Source organism: Clytia hemisphaerica, unplaced genomic scaffold, assembly GCF_902728285.1.
Source record: "Clytia hemisphaerica strain Z4C2 unplaced genomic scaffold, Clytia hemisphaerica genome assembly, whole genome shotgun sequence".
In the NCBI taxonomy this organism is placed as follows: Eukaryota; Metazoa; Cnidaria; class Hydrozoa; order Leptothecata; family Clytiidae; genus Clytia; species Clytia hemisphaerica.
In genome coordinates, this window is record NW_027103760.1 from 156,191 (window position 1) to 178,118 (window position 21,928).

General features: G+C 37.3%; 1 protein-coding gene across 1 annotated transcript in view; it reads left to right on the forward strand.

Annotated features, from left to right (window-relative positions):
- LOC136805587 (E3 ubiquitin-protein ligase HECTD3-like) overlaps positions 1-21,647 on the forward strand; it is a 35,984-nt gene extending 14,337 nt beyond the window's left edge. Inside the window, exons 11-23 of the mRNA XM_067062152.1 lie at positions 343-496; positions 1,053-1,102; positions 1,516-1,580; positions 1,834-1,940; positions 2,573-2,692; positions 3,350-3,439; positions 15,810-15,890; positions 16,568-16,693; positions 17,221-17,350; positions 17,852-17,929; positions 18,537-18,615; positions 19,167-19,238; positions 20,884-21,647. Of these exons, the coding sequence (XP_066918253.1) occupies positions 343-496; positions 1,053-1,102; positions 1,516-1,580; positions 1,834-1,940; positions 2,573-2,692; positions 3,350-3,439; positions 15,810-15,890; positions 16,568-16,693; positions 17,221-17,350; positions 17,852-17,929; positions 18,537-18,615; positions 19,167-19,238; positions 20,884-20,968 (1,237 nt within the window). The 3' untranslated portion in view covers positions 20,969-21,647. The remainder of the gene's footprint in view (positions 1-342; positions 497-1,052; positions 1,103-1,515; positions 1,581-1,833; positions 1,941-2,572; positions 2,693-3,349; positions 3,440-15,809; positions 15,891-16,567; positions 16,694-17,220; positions 17,351-17,851; positions 17,930-18,536; positions 18,616-19,166; positions 19,239-20,883) is intronic.
- Positions 21,648-21,928: the final 281 nt, after the last annotated feature.

The window sequence follows — 21,928 nt, forward strand, 5'->3', positions numbered from 1 at the left end:
ATTTTGAATTGATTTTGGTGAGTTCCCCCCCATGCCTAGAATGAAAATTTTCCATTCCCCCCCCCCTCGTTCCCCCCCCCCCTGGCTTCAAAAAAAATTCTTTCCCCCCTATACGTCCTTTTGACCTCAAAACCCATTCCCCCCCTGAATCCATGGGGGAGAGGACACTATGCAACCCCAGTTTTGATCTACAATGTTCAAAGTTTTTCCTTCTTACGATTCAAAATTCAGTAAAATTTAGAGAAAGAGGCCTAATTTGTTGGTTGTATTTCAGGTTCCGTCTTACATTAAAAACTTTAGTTTGACCAACGAATCTAGCCTTGTTCTTTTCTTTTCTTCAAGACGACGTCAAGGTTTGATCGAGAATTGTTTGCGAGAAAGCCAAGGTGCAACACCATCCTCCATGGCACGTATATTCATCAATCGACATCTAGCCGCTGAACATCTTGTGGATCCATCTCAAGACCCAGAGGCTAAAAATTCTATTTTCAACCAGGTAAATATTCGAGGCTAGCTAGCGAGGTTAAGTATCGCGAGTTTATGTATTCGCGGCGGAGTGACTGAATCGATTTGGAACAACCTGCGATTATAACCCACAAAATTGAAGATGGTAAAAGTGTTTGTTTGTTTGTTCACCTTCGTTCTCAGTCGCACAGGATCTAAACAATTCTGACACCAGTCTTCTTCGTTGCTAAAAAAGAACACTGCCCAGCTGGCACACAACGTTGTTTCAACGTCCATCTAACGTTATATGGACGTTAAAACAACGTTGTGTGCCAGCTGGGTGATACATAAACTCGTCATTTTGCGATAACGAGCGGGTTTCATATAGTTTCATTCAGGTCATTTAAAACTAATAGAAACATGTGATGGGTATGCCATAAACAAAGTTATTACCATTGCTTTTCCATAAGGCATAGATCACTGATTTGCTGCCGTTTTTGTACGGGTTGGCGTGGTAGATAAACAATTTCCATTTGAATTGGAATCTCTTGTAAGTTCGAGTGAGTAAATCTTACGTAAAACGTAAAAATTACGTTTTCTCGTTTTAGCTTTACGAAGCATTGAGACCAGACAAATGTGAAGTCAAGCTTGATTACAGGTGTGCACTTCTCCCATCCAATAATACAGTTAACGCTTTCTAATTTGATTTTAATCGAATAAGGGAGCGTGTCGAATGGTAAGAAGAGTGTCGTTTATGAGTGTTTCTTATTGACGACGGTGACCTTCGATATTATCGAATGATGGAGCGTATCGAATAGTAGAACGTAGAGAGCGTCAAGAGGTGTTCTATTTAGTCCTCCCTTAACCTTTATTGCATTTAGCATTGTAATTAAATTTGTGAAAAAAAATAATGCTTTGTATTAAACGGTTACGGCCAAAACTTGGAATCAACAGTACGACTTTCGAAACTTTGGAAAACATGAACAATTCAAATAATGTTTTTATCTCTGCAACTTTTTAGTTACTAAGTCTAGTCAGAAACGTCGACTGGCATTATTTCCTTAATATTAGGTGGCCGGTGAAGTACGACCAATGGTGGGAATGCAAATTCATTGGCGAAGGGATAATTGATCAAGGTAGAAGATTCTCAATTTGAAATATTTCACTTACTCACTATCTTATATTCTCAGTGTTAAGATTCTTTCGTCTCATTGAAGTATATGAAAAAGGCTTTTCCTTTTGTCTCAAAATTCAGCATAACTCACCAAAATTTCATTTTAAATAAATTCCATTTTCCATTTAAGACGAAGAACCTTGTTTCACCACTGGTTTCTACCTCATTTAGGTCTGAAGGGTTTCATAATCAACTATATCCGCATTTTTTTTCAGGGGGTGGTTTCCGTGACAGTTTATCAGACCTTGCAGAAGAACTTTGTCCTTCATCTCAAAACAACTCACCCTTACCACTACCCTACTTTGTTCGAAGTCCTAATCAGGTAGACTTTCAAACAAAAGATTTATCTTTAACCAATGCTCAAAGCTCTTCCGTTTAAGCAAAGTATATAAAGAGGATTTCCCGTCTCAAAATTCTGCATAATTCACCAACATCTCAAGAATATGTGTAAATTTGCTGTGGAAAATACATTTTCCGTCTCAGAACTACCTTACTTTGAGCATTGTATTAACGTTACAGTGCGGTACCCAGTTGGGACGAGTTTAAAAATTCCTGTTTATTTTCATCGGTAGTTTCTTTTCTCTGATTTCATAACACTTATTTTTGTACTGATTCTGTGACTTTTATTACAAAATACTGCAAAAAGTTTTCCACTTTCCAACTGATTTCGATTGACGAAGAACAAAAACTTACTGAAAGAATCTCCTCTTCTCCTTTCTGTAATCTAATCGCTAAACTCCATACCATTAAAATCAACTGAACCTGGATTTCCGATTATTATGTCTCGACTGATCCCCTAGGCTTTGCCTCGTTAAATATATTATATTTTCATGGGTGACAAAAATAGATCGTATCAGTTATTGCAAGAATTCCGTCTTTGTGTTGTGCCAAGAAAATACAGATATCATTTTATCAATTTAAACAAGCGTCTTCGTTTCTTGTGCACCGTTTTAGACAGCTACTTCAAACGTGTATCGGGATTGCTATGTACCGAATCCCGATTGTCATCAATCATCCCGGTATGAATGGATCGGGCAACTGATGGGTGCATGTTTGAGGGGTAAAGAAAGCTTGGTAAGTTCCTTCCGTGTTTTGTTTGTCAGGAGATTCTTAATCTTTTCGAAATTTATAAGAAATTATTCGTTGTTAAAGCATTGTTAAAGCGGTCCACATACAATATGCCAGCTCATGCACTCATGCAGGCGTTGCTAAATATTTTGAGGAATATTTTCAGCAGAAAATTTGCTTATGGATCTTACCCTAATTTAGCTTAGAAGGTTCCAAAAATTTTGGCTGTTTAACTCATACTTAAAATACTAAAAATATTAAAGTAAATGCCGTTACATTATGATGCCTGCTGATTATAGCAAAGATACCTGATGATAGCCGGATGTTGAATCAAATTTCAACCCGTCAAATTTTTTTGGGATATGACTTTTTTTCGCTCGGCGAATTCCACAACACGTAGAAAGTATCGGTCACAGATACACATACACACTAGATAGGCTAACTGCAACAGATTGCCAGTGAAAGTATTCCGCCATGTTGTTTTCACGTTCGAATTTCAAAACGCTTGAATCTCGCTGTAGACAACAGGAATAGAATACAAGATGATGGGCTAGTCAGCTTTTAAGCTTATTACGCTACCTCTTATATGTAAAGTCCTATCCAACTAATAATTTATAGAAATCAGTGGTATTGTTTAAAATCCTTTGCTTTCCCATATTTTAGGTCATATCTTTGCCACCGTTAATATGGAAATTATTGAACGGAGAATCGATCTCTTTCGACAAAGACTATCACACTATCGACGCTACTGAGGTTTGTTTTCATAACCAAATTGGGCTTTTCCAGTTTTACCCACCCCCCTCGTTAAGGAGGTGATTTTTTCCATTCGAACTCCATGAAATTCTTGGTAACAAATCCCTAATCCTTCTGGAATTTCGTGCCTATATGAGCTCCTACCCCTCTTTCCCCTACATAATTCCAGCTTTAACTTTTTTAACCCTGTGTAATTTCAAAACGAAATGTTTTTTCTCCACTTTAAACAATACATTTTCAATCAATATCAATATCCGGATTCAATCCCTTTTCTTGAAAGAAATAGTCCAGGCAATATGGGGCACGAGGTACCACCTTGACGGTGAAAAAGGTTTGAAACTGTTTTTGGGTTCAAACACATCTATATTTTGAGAATCGCGATGGTTTTCAGGCTAACCAGGGGGCAATAACTTTTCAGAGGGGGTACGTGGCAATCGTTTTTGGAGCCGATTTGCCTGGGGTAGGGTACTGCATTTCAAGATATCTCATGACTTACATATCAAAACCTATTAAAACTTTGCAGGGTTTTAGATAAAGCATCAAAGATTGTGTGTGAAAAGTTTCAAGATGGTAGCACGAATAATGTGTATTTTACAGACCCGAATATCAAAATTTTGTGAAAAAATCTAATTTAAAAAAAAAATAAAAGTTTTAAATTTCACACAGGGCCAAATTCTTCCATGAAATAGATGTTAATGCCTTCATTGTTCGTAGTCGGTATAGTTGTAGCATTTTGGAAATTTTTATGGATTTTAGACGACTATTTTTTGATTTACAGTCCATTTATTTTGAAAAATTCGGTCAAAACTGCCTCAAAATACAAGAAAATTTTTACTCTTATTTTCAATCAATTAAAGCATTTTTGTTGATAATATTTATAACTATATATACATTCTTAGTTTAGAAGTCTGACTTAACAGTTGTTAAGTGCCTTTGGTATTTTACAGACCACTTTTCTGGCTGCTTTTGATTTAAATAAAATTGACTCAATTTGAAATATCTCACTTTTCATCAAGTTATGTAAATAGAAGTTGAAACGCTTTTAAAGTTGTCATAATGTGTCGAAAATGCGTTTCTGCTTATTTTGAATCAGATGATGAAACGATTAGATGGAAAAATGTAATTTACAGACAAGATATATAAAGCGTTGCACGAAACCCCGCTACGTTGACAACGACTCAAACGTTAAAGGTTTCATTTTTACACAAGTGTTCCCATTTCATATCAGACACATATTTCATAACGGAACAGTGTCTGCCTATTGTTCTATTATGCTGATATTGTTGGACAGGGCACAGAGACTGACGCGTTTGTAACTTTTATGACATGTTCAAACTGAATGAAGAAAAAAATACAATGTTTTAGTCTCAAAGAAAATTAAGAAAAATGACAAATTTTAGTCTGAGAAAAAATTGAAAAAAGTGACAAAAGTTGATCATCCAAAAATTGAGAAAAATTGACAAATCTTAATCTCAAAAAATTGAAAAAAATGACGAATCTCACATACTGTAAGATTGACAAAAACTGACCAAAAATGAGTGGAAAAATTGGCTAGAAATTTCTTCGTAAAATTGTAAAAAAAAACATTCATTTCAAAAATTTCATAACCTAATCTTAACCTAGGGAGACACGATGCCTGAGCCCAGACGGCTGGTGAAAAACACGGAAGAATGAACGAGTGAGAAACGAGAAGGAAACCTACCAGGTAGCCAGTAAATGATAGCTGTGTATTGAGTGCCCAAAATGACAGAAATGACGATTTGTCAAATAGAAGTTAAAAATTAAATTCCATGACTCTGGAAAACTTCTCTATTGCTTTGAACCTCGCATCTCTCTTAGTAAGGAACAAGTGCGCTCCTTGAAAAAAGTGTCTCGATTTTGATAAAAAACTGACAAAAAATGAACAAAAGATTACATAATGAAACAATAGAAAAATAATGACAACGCACGCATTGAACATAAAATTAAGATGCGTAAAAAATTAATTGAAAACAGAAGCTAATAAACGCAAAACACTGAAGTGACACTGAAACCATGGAAACAGAAGACTGTAAAATGAGACGCTGTGGCTAGGGACTGAGAAATTTTTTGGTTTTATTGAAATTTTACTAAAAGTACATCAGAGCCACCAAGCTCGCATTACACTCCCAGCCAAGACCAACAAAATTTCTCCAGTTAAGTAAAATCATTATCGACAGTTTTGGACATTTCATATATGTCCTTCATTAGATCACAATCATTTAGTGAATGAATAAGAATCAAATCTCCAACGGATCTTGAAGTTTCACGAAATGACTTCTCACTATCATTTTGATATTTCACCGCGACACGTCGTACTTTACCATCATCACCAGGTTTAACATTGATCACCATTCTATACGTGTATGTCTTCGACAAGACTGAATCGACTTTCTTGAACAGGACAATATCTCCAACTTCGATGTTTCTATCGTGTTTGAACCATTTCTCTTGGAACATCAATTTTGGAACATGATTCATCAACCACGACTCAAACCATGAGTTGTAAATGCTTGAGTTTTGATCGATCAACTTGGATGCATTTGTCGTTGTAAGAAATTCCCCCGTTGGACTGCGATCGTTATTACGTCCAAGGATTAAACTATTAGGTGTAACAAGATCAAAATTCTCAATGTCGGTGAGGTTACCAATTGCGATTGGACGATCGTTGATCGAGTTGGCTATCATCGAGCAGAGCGTTTCCCATTGGAGGATCGATAGCCTTTCGTTCTGAAGATTCTTTTCCAAAGATGAATTAGTCTCCCGAATTTTCCTCTCGATTTTTCCATGCATGTTGTGTGCACCAACTGGACAAGTTTCAGCTTCAACTCCTCGATCTCGATATAGCTTTCCTTTGATGTCGCTGTAGGATAGACGCATGTCTTTGTTACCTTTTATGAGTTGACCACCTTCGTCACAGAAGATTTTCTTTGGGAATCCATAACGTGATGCGAATCGTATGAACGATTGAAGAAATGCTGGTGTTGAATAGTCATCCATAACGTTGATACATGTTGCAGATGTGACACAACAGCAATAGACGACAAGCCAAATTTTCAAAGTGGCTCTTTTGTTGTGTGTTGAATAACATTTATAAGGTCCACTCAGGTCCAACTGGGTGAAGTAGAAATCAGGTGCTACGGTAATTCTTGATTGAGGTATTGGACCCATTGAAGCTTGAATTGATTGTTTCTTGAGTAACTTGCATCTCTGACAGCACTTCAAGATGATCTTGACAGTATTTCTTCCGTCGATGATATAAGCCTTTTTGTTGACTTCACGTAAGGTGGTTTCTACTCCTGAATGTTTTGAAACACGACTGTTCCAATGAACATCTGATATGATGCTGAAGGCGATAGGTGAATAACGATCCACGAGTGGGACACAGAATGATGTTGTAGATAAATCCAGCATTGTTTCAGTGAATCTACCAACGATTGTGATTTGGTTTGAGGGCAGAATACGACCATTGGAGTACAAGACACCATCTTTGTTGACACTTATGGGTTCGTACTTTTTGGTTGGAACGAACTGAACAATCTCAGCAGTGGCTTTTTTGAAGAAGTACGTCTCTGCTTGTTTGATTTCCAGATCTGTAAGATTGGTCGAAGTAACTCGTTGCTTCGTTCTCAAGATGTTGATAAATCGAATTACGTAACCAAGAATACGAATGACTGAGCTGAAATCTCTGTGATTGGGGTCAATTACGTAATTGGAATATTGATATCTTTCTTGGACAGCATCTGGCAATTGGATGATGTGATGTAGCTGATATTGTCTTTCTTTTTGAACTTCTGCGATTTCCTTTTGGCTGAGTCGAAGGTCCTTGGCTGTATTGGTTGGAAATTCTCCGACGTCTCGAGTCATCCATTCGTAGCCATTGATCCAAGTGGAATCGTCTGAAACGTCTTGAATGGTTACTCCCTTCCTCGTCCCCAGATCAGCAATCATGTCGCTTGTGTTCACATAGAACCATTGATCCTTTGAGGTGAATCTGTTGATTTCGTTTACTCGATTTCTGATCCAGGTCTTGAGAGGTTTTTCATCGTTGTTGAGCCAATGAAGGACAATCTGGCTGTCTGTAAATTTGGTTGACGATTGGTGCAACTTTTGCAATGATTTTTTGACAACTTCACTTGAATGAGTATTGACAAGAGCGGCGTACAATTCAGTTCTGGGCATCGACATAACCTTTGGTACAGTTCTTGATCTGGCGAAGATTAATTGACAAGAGTAAGTGGAATCTTTACGTAGAAATCTGGCATAGATCGCGGTGCACGTCATGTGTTGGCTTGCATCAGCGAAATCTAGGGTGTTGATTTGCAAATTGACAGCATCTTTTGGAACGACAGCTCGACGAAATCGGACGTCGCCAAATCTCTCGAAGATTGTCTGGAATCTTGTCATCCCAATCCAGCTTCAAATGAACGAGTGTCTGGAGATCAATCTTCATACCAGCAATGAGTGGTGTGAGTTTCCCAGTAAGATCAAATACTTCGGCGACCTTTGATGCGCAGTGTCTTCTGGTAAGTCTCTCTGGGATGACATTTGAAAATTTTGAAGGTTTTTTGCCACGTATCTTCTTAGCAAAGTTCATCTCCCCGATGTTGAGCGAAATTTGATCAGCTTTAACGAACCACTTCAAACCGGCTATGTGGATCATCGTTCCGTCTTCGGTGAGCTGTGGTGGAGGGTCTTCTCCAGAAAATACTACACCTTTCAATTCAATTCCACCACGATTGAGTGACAATTCTATCTGGTCAGCAAGTTTGTGAGCTGCTTTGTGATCAGGTGCACCTGTGAGACAATCGTCGACGTAAACATCCTTTTGAACCACATTGTTTGCCTCAGGAAACTCCTCCTTTGAAGCTTCAGCAACCTTTCGAAGGGCGTGTTCCGCTTGGTTGCCTGACGATCGAACGCCATAAATGAGCGTCTTAATAACTTTTTCATCTGGTTGCTTGTTAATGTCGAGGTCAGGATGCCAGAGGTATCGTTGGTAGCACCAATCTTTCTCTTCCAGTTTGATCGTATTGTACATTTTCTTTACATCTGAATGCATCCCAACTGGTTAAACTGACCAACGGATGAGTATTTCTTGTAGCCTATTGAGATTGTTACGACCCTTGGCTAAGATATCGTTTAGTCTGTACCCAGAATATGTTGATTGAGATGCGTCGAAGACGATGCGACAGGTGTGCTTAGAGAGTTTCCCTTCCAGACGGCTCTCCAGGGTATGAAGTAGTGTATAGGTGAATTGTGAAGTCTTGATTGAACATCTTGAGGTAGGTTACGAACAAATTCAACATACCCAAGTTTCTGAAGCTTCCCTTCAGATTGGAGGATATCTTCTTTGTCAGTGAGGTTTGATGGTTGATTGAGCTTCTTCAATTGCTGGACGTAAACTTTCATTGCTTTATCTTTGTTGTTGGCGAGACGAGTTGTTGGATCAGCAATGAAGGGTAATGAAGCAGATGAGATGGATTGGTCGAAGTCGATCTTGACTGAAGAATTGATGAGACTTTGTTCGACTTCTTCTTTGATTGAAATAGTTTCGTTTGATGAATCATGTTTACAGTCTTTGCAGCCTCGACACTTTGGACATCGATAGTCAATTTCACTTCCTGCTCCTTCCACCTCTTCGAAGACTTTCATTGAAGTTGACAGGAATACTGATGTTGAATCTGGTTGGTATCCCAAAAGAGGAAGTTGAGGTTTGACCTCCCTCAGGGTTGGATGAATAGCAACGTGGTGGTATTGATGAACATTAGTGAAGACTTTGTGAGGACCTCCAACGACACCACGACGACCTGATGAATCTTGGAAAACTGACTGATACAACGTGAATCCTGTTGATAGCTGATGGATCAATTTTGGACGGTAACGAAGATACCTTACACCAATCATAACGTGAACTTCACCACCGATTAAGGGGGTAGCTGGGGCAATGGTTGGTTACCACCTGATATTGTGTAGCTTCGCTGAATGTCTTTGAAGACTTCGTCAAGTGGATAGGTTGGCATGGTTGATGTGATCCTTTCCAAGCAAGGACCTGACCTTAAGACATCATCACCGTCGAAGAGAGGTAACTTGACACGATATGATCCAAGGGTTGATTTAGTTGAACAGTTGCCAACACCACCAAGACTGATAGGATTGGATGATTCTTGTGAGCATCTGGCACCAAGGAGTTTGACTGCAGATTTGCTGATGATGAAATCACTGCAGCCGGAATCGAAGAAAACGAGAAGCTTCTTACCATCGACGTTGATGCGTTGTAAGGCGTAGATTCCTCTGCCATTACAGTCTTGGTTGTGGATCTTGTGGCACTCTGATTCTTCAAGTGTCAAGCTGAGGTTGTGAGCAAATTCAGGTAGTGATGGATTACGTATGAAGCGTTGAACGTACTTTGCAAGTAATCGATCGTTCTCGGATTTGTGTTCCTCGCAAACAAGGAAGTGTTTCTTAACATCATACCTTCGACGAGATGGATGTGGACATACGAAGTCTCGTTGGCATCTTCCTTCGGCGTGCTTTCCAGTTATAGCGTCAGCACCACAGGGAAGAGACATTGCATGCAGTAGTTTCTTTCACGAAGGATCTTGAGACGTTGAGCAGGTGTAGCCAAGACGAACTTTCTGCATGTGAAGTATTGAAGGATTTTGGTGCCGTTTGGACCAGATGATGGAATGTGACCAATGGTACCAGTGGGGTCGTCGCAAATTGTGCATGATGTTTCTGGACTCGTGATGTGGGACGATGATCGTCTGTTGGAGCCTGTGTTGGAGCCTGTGTTTGATCCTGGGCTGCCCGACTTTCTTTGATCATCCTTTGAACTTGATGCATCCTTAGCAGTTTGGAGGAGTGACTTTTGTAGATGAACCTTCTTTTCACGTTCGAGGAATGTGATGAATTTCAACCAAGTCTGCTTTTCTGATAGGTCATCGTCGATGATGGATGTGAGGAATTTGGTTGTCCTTTGATTACCAAGAAGGTTGTAGATTGTAGATAGTCCATCTCCGTAGTATAGATGTTCTTCCACCTTGTGATCCTTTGCAAGCCTCATAGTTTCGTTGATGACGTTGATGATCTTACCAAGGCTGGTTGTCAACTTCTCTGAATTGTTGGACTTGACGTTGTCTAGCTTTGATAACTCTTGCAACTTTTTGTGGAGCATAATTTTGGCGTCACCAAAAGCATCTTCTAGGTGGCGCCATATCAGGTCGATATCATCGAGACTTTTGACGAGGGTTAGAGTTGGGTCGACCAGAAAATTATTCTTTAGAAGGTCTGGAAGCAAACGACTTGGTGTTGAGTGAAGATTAACTTTCTCGAAATTAGACTTGAATGTGTAAAAGTCGATTTTTGATTCATACCCTGCAAATGGTTGAAGCTTGATGTTGAGTGACAGCTTGTTGAAGATATTGAGTTTGTCTGGTTCACGATTGCTGACTTCAGATTCAAGTGATTTGGTATAAATTTGTTTGAGCGTGGTAAGTTTTTCAAAATGTTTACTGATACATTTAACGTCATCGTCTCGTTGTTTATCGAGTACTGGAGATTTTAAGAGTTCTTTGTACTCAACAGCAACTTTATCAAACTTTTTGAGATGGTTGTGTTGGTTGGTCTTCCATTCGATTAGCTGTTCGAGGGAAGCTTTGGATGGGTTGCCAATGTAAACATCTTGAAGTTCCGATATCTGGCTAGCAATATTGATTATTGAGAAAGCTACTAATTGATCATTGAGACGAAGTCGATCGTGCTTTTCCTTTTCTTGAGTAAGACGAGAATTTAACTTATGATCTCTCGATCTTACGATGAAATCTTTAATAAGGTTGAGCGTTGGTAGAACAGGAAGATTGGATTCTCCTAGCTGATGGTTCTTACGTCTGAGCTGGACTCGTAATTCCTCGAGCTTCTGGACGGTAAGGTCTGTATCTGTGATGGTTGAGGATTCGATGGGGTTCTCATCGATGACGTCATGAACTTGTTCGATGATGACCTTCATATCGATTTCCAATGACTTGCTGGTTTCCTCATGTGTTGACATGGTGACGGGTTGATCAGATGTTGAGTCCGGTGATTTCGGTTCGACGACACCGGTCAAGTGAAGAGTACGGTAGTTGATGCGTGGAACATTACGTAATTTCATTCAATTATGTGACGTCATAACACGTGACGACGAGTGAGCGAGTTAACGAATGAGTGATATGATTGATCGATAATTGACACGTGACTTGTCGGAATTACCGTCTGTTTGAATGTTGGGCAGGGCACAGAGACTGACGCGTTTGTAACTTTTATGACATGTTCAAACTGAAGGAAGAAAAAAATGCAATGTTTTAGTCTCAAAGAAAATTAAGAAAAATGACAAATTTTAGTCTGAGAAAAAATTGAAAAAAGTGACAAAAGTTGATCATCCAAAAATTGAGAAAAATTGACAAATCTTAATCTCAAAAAATTGAAAAAAATGACGAATCTCACATACTGTAAGATTGACAAAAACTGACCAAAAATGAGGGGAAAAATTGGCTAGAAATTTCTTCGTAAAATTGTAAAAAAAAACATTCATTTCAAAAATTTCATAACCTAATCTTAACCTAGGGAGACACGATGCCTGAGCCCAGATGGCTGGTGAACAAACACGGAAGAATGAACGAGTGAGAAACGAGAAGGAAACCTACCAGGTAGCCAGTAAATGATAGCTGTGTATTGAGTGCCCAAAAATGACAGAAATGACGATTTGTCAAATAGAAGTTAAAAATTAAATTCCATGACTCTGGAAAACTTCTCTATTGCTTTGAACCTCACATCTCTCTTAGTAAGGAACAAGTGCGCTCCTTGAAAAAAGTGTCTCGATTTTGATAAAAAACTGACAAAAAATGAACAAAATATTACATAATGAAACAATAGAAAAATAATGACAACGCACGCATTGAACATAAAATTAAGATGCGTAAAAAATTAATTGAAAACAGAAGCTAATAAACGCAAAACACTGAAGTGACACTGAAACCATGGAAACAGAAGACTGTAAAATGAGACGCTGTGGCTAGGGACTGAGAAATTTTTTGGTTTTATTGAAATTTTACTAAAAGTACACCAAGCTCGCATTACAGATATAAGCAAAAAATGTTTTTCTATTCCTCTTTCTGACCAATCTTGCTCCACATACGTGTCAAACCAATGGGAGAAAGCTTGTGAATTAAAATTGATGACTAAGCAAACGATATCACTCTTATTTTAAAAAGAAAACCTTTAAGTTTAATAATCTTGATAACTATTAAGCTCGTATTTGTACAAGCTTGACATTACTTTCTAGGCTTTAAAACCTTTTCCTAGTTCTAAAGTAATAAAGTTTTTCGTCGATATCTTTAAGACACTACTAATGAAGATTTTCCTGTATCAACTTAAAGAGAGTATGGTGGTATCCGTAACCCAGAAAGATCAGTAAAATTTGTACTTGGGGCCTTATACTGCATGAGATCTCCGAACAGACCCTGGTTGATGCACTAAGTTGTACGAGAGATCACATTCGCAACGTCACTTTAGATTAGAGGGTTGAAATGGCGATCTGATATGAGGGATTTATCTGGGAACCTTTTTTATGCTGGTTTTTAAAAGGTTTTCAATTTTTAGCATAAAAATCTAAAGAAGAAAGTAACTCATGTCTACGCTAGGTTATGCGTTTGATTCTCACCGCATTCTTATCTTCCCAGGCGAGCGACGAGGAGAATTCGGTAGTAGCGGTCAAGGCGTTAACCTGTACTATGACTCGCCCCTACACACCAAACCAACTGAGCTAACAACCACTAAGCTAACCATAGCCACCAAGTCTTAAAATCCCCCTTAAAAGCAAGAGATTGTCAATCCCATTGGATACTTTTCTTAACCTTATTCCCACAGATTCAATGGGTCGTTGAGACAGGGATCTTCTAATGATCAAATCTAAAATGATATTCAATTTTGGTTCTTTAAAACCATTCAACTTGCATAGAAAACGGTTGTCTCTTGTTTCCCTGTAAAAATAACAGCGAGTACCAATATTGATAGCGCAACATTATTCTTCGTAAGTTTAAACTTAAGATTGTATTTCTTAAGGCTAAAAGAGATAGCGGATGTTTTAGATGATTTACGTGCACGGTAGAAATATTGACATAACGAGACAAGCACAAAGGATCGCCGTAGGTCTTTTGAATCGAAAAAAGGTTACTGAAAATTTACAAAATTGGGTGAATAATGATATTATTGGTCATATCTATCCTTCAGTGTGTCCGGAGGAAAGTAGAATAACAAATCCTCAAATTCATAACACTAATAGAAAAATCCGTTGAAGCAACAGATCCTGAGGATCTTTTTGTACCAATCTGTTCCCCTTTTTTCCGGATACGCTCTACTGTTTGTTTTTTACATTATTTTTGGCGTATTTTTTGTAACAGTGAAAAACACCTCAAGGAATCAAGATTAAGATCGAGATAGCGAAGTTTCGAGACGACGAGTGTTAGAGATAGCAAGCGCTTTTAGCCTAAATTTGCTTGCCAAAAATATAAAATGCTTTAGGTGACGAGCATCAACTGCTCGGGATATGTATTTTTGGTAAGCTTGATGAAGTCAAATGTAGGCTTACGATTATCATTTTACTATTTAAAATTTTATTGTTGGAAAATGCCTTATATTTTCTGGTCTGCAACTTATTACATTTTTCCAATTTCATCTAATTCAAAATAAGCAGAAACGCATTTTCGACACACGACAACATTAAAAGCATTTCAACTTTGATTTACATGACTTGATGAAAAGTGAGATATTTCAAATCGAGTCAATTTTATTTAAATCAAAAGCAGCCAGAAAAGTGGTCTGTAAAATACCAAAGGCACTTAACAACTGTTAAGTCAGATTTCGAAACTAAGAATGTATATATAGTTATAAATATTATCAACAAAAATGCTTCAATTGATATATAGTTATAAATACTAGGTCACAGTGTGGATGTAAACCACACTGAAACGACCGCCTTCCATCACGCATCACGCTCGCAAAAGAGCGCGCGCACATTATTAACGCCTGCATATTATCTCCAGTACATTTTAGATTATTCATTGAAAACAGATTACAATATAGTCATTTTTCATCTCGATTATTCAATTCCGAATAAAAGACATTCAGGCGAAAAAAAGAGAAACACCTGGGCAATCTAGTTAAAAAAACCGAAAGTAAATGGTAGACAAAGTAATGAGCCGAGGCAAAACGAGATTAGCGTACCACTATGAAAGAAACCGCCTCCGGCGGTCGATTATCATTAAAAATGCTTCAATTGATTAAAAATAAGAGTCTCAGACAACGTTTGAGGTGTCAAAACTAAAGAGAGATCTTAATTTTTATGAAAAATTCGAAATATTCTGGTCTGCAAAATACATATTTTTCATCCTACCATCTCGAAACTTCACTTGAATGTCCCTGGCCCTAAAAACTAACATCTGTGAAATTTTAATGAGGTTTACTTGGCTTTTTGCTGAGCTATGATGAAAAACGTTAAACAAAGTTTTATATTTTGGGGCAGTTTGACCGAATTTTTCAAAATAAATGGACTGTAATAAAAAAATAGTCGTCTAAAATCCATAAAACTTTCCACAATGCTACAACCATACCGACTACGAGCAATGAAGGCATTAACATCTATTTCATGGAAGAATTTGGCCCTGTGTGAAATTAAAAAGTTTAATTTTTTTTTCAAATTAGAATTTTTCACAAAATTTTGATATTCGGGTCTGTAAAATACACATTATTCGTGCTATCATCTTGAAATTTTTCATACACAATCTTTGATGCTTTATCTAAAACCCTGCGAAGTGTTAATAGGTTTTGATTTGTAGTTTATGAGATATCTTGAAATGCAGTACCCTACCCCAGGCAAATCGGCTCCAAAAATGGTTGTCACGTACCCTCGAAACACCCCCTCTGAAAAGTTATTGCCCCGTTAGCCTGAAAACCATCGCGATTCTCAAAATATAGATGTGTTTGAACCCAAAACCAGTTTCAAACCTTTTTCACCGTCAAGATGTTACCTCATGCCCCATATTGCCTGGACTAAAAAATTTGTTTTTAGTGCTACGGTTTTGATAAAAATTTTGTTTTTTCCGAAATCTTGTATGAACACCCATTTTGGGACTAATTTAACCGATTTCGATCTTTTAAGTGGCAAACAGTTGACAGTTTTCGACCCTCAGTGAGACTTGGTACCCACCCTTCAAGCGGGCCAGGTGGCTTGGACAGAAATCGTTTGGTTTTCACTTCCCTCAAAAACTTTGAAACAAAGTGTCGACTCTTAGTGGCTTTCTATTTGTCTCTACAGGTACAATTACACGAATCTTTGCTGAAAGCTGAAGAAGAAAAATTCAATGAAGCATTTGGTAATATTCTGACATACACCACGGTAATTGTCTTTTTAAAAAGAACACGTAAGCAAGCTCTGCTTCTCCCTTCACCACAAGCGATTATGCAAAGCTCAACACTTAGTGTTTTAAGAACTCTGGTGACAACAGCAGTCTATGCTCGCTTACCCGAGCCGCACTACTGACGAGTCCTGGGAAGAACGATACACATGCACATTTAACATTTCCATACTGATCTAAAACTTGATTATTTCAAGGTATCCATCTAACCAAAAGAGCGGCTCTTGTTTTGAAACAGAATAGAAAAGTTTTTAAATATGCGACTGTAATATATGAAATAAATGACAAACTTTGCCGTCATTCGTGACGATTATGATGATGGTATGATCAGTATGATGTACCCTGCTGGCACACAGCGTTGTTTCAACATTTTTCTAACGTTCACAACGTCCATATAGCGTTAAATATGAAACAAAAGCGAGTTTATGTATGTGTGTTTTTCAGCGACGGAGACGGTAAGGTTCTAATTTGAGTAGATCCTGACCAGCTGAGGACGACGGTAAATCAGCACTTTTACCGTCCTCGATTTTGCGGGGCGGAATTGCGGGTTTTTCCAAATCGCTTCAGTCACTCTACCGTCCTCAAAAGTGCAAATACATAAACTCGGTAATGTTGTGTGCCAGCTGGGTGTATTGTTATTTTTTCCTTCTCAATTCAGACATTATCGAACGGACGCGTGGTAGGGCTGAAGGAGAAAGGAGAAACGGAGTACGTCAAATTCGAAGACATCAAAGAGTTCTTATCATTGGCTGTCACTAAACGGTTGAACGAGTTCAACGAGCAGGTATGTAACCAAATAATCGTTGGTAATTATCAATGAACTGTACTGAAATCCTGGACTAATGTATGAAACCAAACGTCCGCTAATAGTCATAGCTGACCTGTAGTAAAGCCCTGGACCAGTGTTGAAAGTTTTTCTCAGCGTTTCAGCAAAGTGAAGAGGTTTTTTTCCGTCTCAAAATTCTCCATAATTCACCAAAATTTCAAACATATGCTAATTTGTTGTAAACCATTTTCCGTCTCAGACGAAAAACCTTGCTTTGGCCACTGAATTATCATTGACCTACTGACCCTGGACTAATGTTTATTAACCGGCGCTTTCATATAAATGATACCCTAATGGTAGCACAACCCGATCTGGATCAATTATGACCTCCATTCTAACATTTGAGTACCATCACCACTAAGAGTCTCCACGATTCGAACGCCGAGGGGATAATTATTGTTCGAGTGTTGTGCTTTTGAATCTTGGAAAAACTTTCCCCATTGTAAAACTAGCGTAGTCTATTTACAAGCTGTTCTTGTTTTTAGGTCAACGCCATGCGATGCGGTCTAGAGAAAGTCGTACCGAAAGCTGTTCTGACGTTGATGACGTGGCAAGAGCTTGAACATCGTGTTTGCGGTGAGCCTGAAATCACGGTTGAAGCTCTCAAGAAATCAGGTAAATAATACACGGGTGTTATACCAGACTCTTCGTCGTTTCTTTATAAGAACAACAAGATTTTTTAAAGCATTCGGATTCGGACTTTTTTACTTTTAAACTTAATGTTCTCAAAATGTTCTTATTCTTACCATTTTATGAATACTTTAGTTTAGTGCGATTTCCTTAGAAATTGGGTGTTTTGGAATCTGAAAAGCCTTAACACGTTATTAACCTGTTCTTACAATTTTGTCAATGGTCTTATGTTCTTATGTAATTTGTTTTCTCTTAACCACTACGCGTTTTTTTAAAGAACAAAATTTATAAGATCATTAGGAACATTTTCAGTCTCACTGACTCTAAAACACGCAATTCCTTAGAAGATTGCAGATAAATACTCACAAAATGGTGAAACTAAGAACATTCTAAGAACATTCTTAGGCTTAAAGCTAAGAACACCCATAGGTTTCAAATATTTTGGATATTCTTATAAAAATGAATTTGTACTATTTTCTTCTTCAGCACATTACGAAGATTTTGAGGATGAAAATGACACAACTATCAAATATTTATGGCACGCTATCGAAAAATTCACAAACGGTGAGTTTACACTAGTCATATTGCGTCAGGGGCTTTTTCTGTTCCGCTGAGAAACTAATATTAATAGTTCTAAAAAATAATCAATCTGAGATCTTTTGAAAATTATTTCACAATTTTGAGCATGGTGACATCTCTGTGATAATAAGGTGCCATAAATATTGACCCATTTTAAGCACAATTAATTTTTCGTGTCAAATATATCATTGTCTACTCAATGCCTAGGATAAAATAAGCCCAACTGGTTTTGATAGGGTTAAATCGACACCCCTTTAGCCCGCCTAGCTTGATTTTTGAGGTCAAATTCATTCCTTCGTATATAGGATTGGACCTGAATGTCAAATATTATGCAGTGTTATTTATTCAAGTCTACCCTATCAGGAGAAAATTTGTCGGTGAAAATAATTGCCGGCAAAATCTTTTAACACGGGCCAATAGTTTCGCCACTTTTTACCGACAAATAGTTTTTGACGTCGATATTTTTACCAGAGTAAATGTCTTTTTGATAGGAAGTTAGAAAAATTCATAAAGCCATTTTGTCATAGAGTGTGTCGAAAAAAATCATCATCTCAAAAAATGTTAAATATTCTTTTCGTTTTTTTTTGTTCAGAGGACCGCAGTCGTTTCTTAAGGTTTGTAACCGGAAGAAGACGGTTACCAACACCCCTGTACATAACAAGGAGTAAACTGTAAGTAACTGCAAATAAAGTCGTAAGCACACCCGACTATTGTTTGTGTACATAGCTACACGCTATTTTATTAGGACAAACTATGTAAGAACATATAAGGCTTTGATGATCGAAATAGAACAAGTTAAGAACTTTTTAAGGCTTTGTGGAAACACCTGATTTCTTGGGAAAATGGACAAAAATACTCACAAACTGGGGAACATAAGAACATGTTAAGAACAGCTTGAAAATTTTTGGCTGTTCTTATAAAAAACGTGCATAGCTATTATGTTTGATTAAAACGACTCAGTTCTTGGATATACAAGTAAGATTGGAAACCGTAAAATGTTGAAGCAGCAAATTTGTAAAACATAAAAAATGAAGCGACTGCTTAGGTAGAAATTTTCGTCATCTTTCGTGACTTCATCAGCATATAGCTCAACAAAAAATGATATCCTTTAAGTAAGATTGTATGAGAAACTCAGTCCAAGTTTTCAAAACGAGGCGTAGCAACTTTGAGAGGGAAGTCATCAAACCATAAAGTGATTTTAATAATTTTTTTTCTTTTTCAGAACAACTCCAGCGAACTCTTTGCCGGAATCAGCCACTTGTTCGCACACTCTTTTCCTTCCCACTTATACCAGGTGAGTTTGTTTTGCTTTTCAAAATATTTTTTATATGAACCAGTATGGTTTAGACTTGGCTATTCTAATTTACATAGGTTCCTTGCTTCTTATAATTTTAAGTCACAGGCTTGGTTTGGTCTCAATTTGTTGGACCTACCCCGGTGGAGGTCCTATAAATTAACCTGTGTTCGTTCGTTCGTTCGTCCGTCCGTTCGTCTGTTACCAACTTTTCTCAGGATTGAATCATAGGAATCTTTTGATTTTTGGTACAAAGGTGCAAAATGGTGATAGCCAAAATGTGACGGAGCCCGATTTTCGAAAAAAAATGTTTTTGGGCAAATTTGGGCCAAAAAACGGCTGAAAAACGGTTTTTTTGGACTTTGTGAAAAATTGGATCATTAATTTTTTCTAATGTTTTGCATGAAATTAGGGTACCATTATAGGTAAAAGATGGCTCAAGCAGATTTTTGCAAAAAAACTTTGTTGGCTCAAAAAACGCATGTTTATCTATAAGAATCACTATTAATAAGCATACATCAGTGTTCTTAGTCAAATTACTCAATTTTTTTATGAGATAGATGTTTTTTTTGCTATTGAGGGCTTTCTTTTTAAGAATATGTGTGTTAAGACATGAAATTTTGGTTGCTTGGCGTGTTTTTATAGAAAAACTGGCCAAATTCGATATTTTTTATAAGCCCATTATCAATTACTTAGGTATTAGCTTTTCTCGAGATTGGCTCTTTCATTCTTTATGATTTTTTTTTGCACAAAGATGCATAAATATAAACCCTCGAATGTGACGGAGCCCGATTTTCGAGAAAAAAATGTTTTTGGGCAAATTTGGGCCAAAAAACGGCTAAAAACGGTTTGTGAAATATTGGATCATTGTTTTTTTCTGATTTTTTGTATGAAAATAGGTAAAAGATGGCTCAAGCAGATTTTTGTAATTCTGCTCAAAAAACGCATCTTTATCTATAAGAATCACTATTAATAAGCATACAGCAATGTTCTTAGACTAATTACTCAATTTTTTGATGAGATAGATGCTTGTTTTTCCTCACGAAGTCTTGAATATGAAAGAATATTTCAAGAGCATGAAATTTTGGTTTCTAAACGTTTTTTTATAAGAAACAAACGACTAATTTTAATAGATCGTCACTATTTGTGTTCTGAATGATTGTTTAATGGTCACGCTCACGTAGATATCAATTATATATGTGTTAAATGCATAACCAGGTAGGTCCATAAAAGTATCACTTGTTCTTAGTGGAGTTTTGCAGCAACTAAGGTATCGAAGGCTTGCGTCGAATCTCTTATGTAAGATTTGAAGTCACTTTTTTCCTGCATAAGTTTCGTGGCCCGTGTGGTTTTGAAATAACATTTACCGCAAGAATCTGAATAATGTAAAGCGTATAAACAAGGAATTTTGTGGACTACGAGTTTAAAGGTTTGAAATTAGGGTGAAAATGTTAATAGTAATAGTGAAAAATTGAACAAAAAATGAGAAAACTTAAATTTAGTGGGAATTTAATTTGGTGGATGGCAGAAAAAAATAAATTTTGACGGGAACTTAATTTGGAAATCCTCCAAATTTTCTTTACCCCAAAATTTCTTCCCTTACGGTACATATATAAATTGACTTTAAACTTTTCTTTCTTTGCAGTGCGACAAACGCTGAAGAAAAATTACGCTATGCTGCTTACAATTGTATTGCTATTGATGCTGATATGAGTCCATGGGAAGACTGATCCCCTGTCTACAGACCGTGAATAGACTCATAAAAGGTACGCAAATTCTACTCCATTTGTTACGATCTGCCTGCAGACCGCGGATAGACTACCGACCGAGAGGAAAGATTTGCAGCCTATGGTCTACACGCATTCGGTATAAATTCAGTTCAGTTTCGACCAATCGTGATGATGATGCTCTACAAAGCTAACTGAATATTGGTCCAAATCCATTTTTTCCTATTTTCTTGAACAAAATATATTTCCTAATCTTATTAGGTGAGACCAATTTGATTAGTTGTTTTACGGGCCCGACCAGAAATTCCAAAAATTGAAATAAAAATGAAATTTATTTTAATAGTACATTTTTATTACTCAGTTTTCCAAGGTTTCGAGAATTCTATGTTCAATTTTTCATTTTATCCATGAATTCGAGCTTTTTGTGTCCTTTTATTTTCTATATTGTATTTTTGTCAAAATATAGTAGTTTTTGCCGCCTTTTTAGGAGATTTTATAGGTGAAACTCTACTTTTATTTTATTTTTTTCACTGACCGACCCTCTTTTTTTGGTAGCGTGGCCCGTAAAACAACATATTGAATTGGCTTCTCCTTATGGCTCTTTTTGTAAATGTCCACATGAAATTTCCTGTACATAGATCTATGTTTTTTTTGTCTCCGTAAATACATCTTTAAATGCGAATTCACAATTTTTATAGGATTTATATTTAAAGCAGGCTAAATAACAACCCCTTCTCACAGACCCACTTGGACACGCCACTGGAAAAGTTGGCAAAACATCGTCCCCAGCGAAAAATTATACTCTAATATTTGTCCAGATAATTAAATCCGCACTGAATTTTCTGGCTCGGAAACAATGGAATTCAAGTAACGAGCCATAAAAAGTATGGGAATATCAATCCCGATCGAGTTTTGATCCGTTTTTTTTTTCACTCCAATTGGTTATACCGGGTGTGTGAGAAG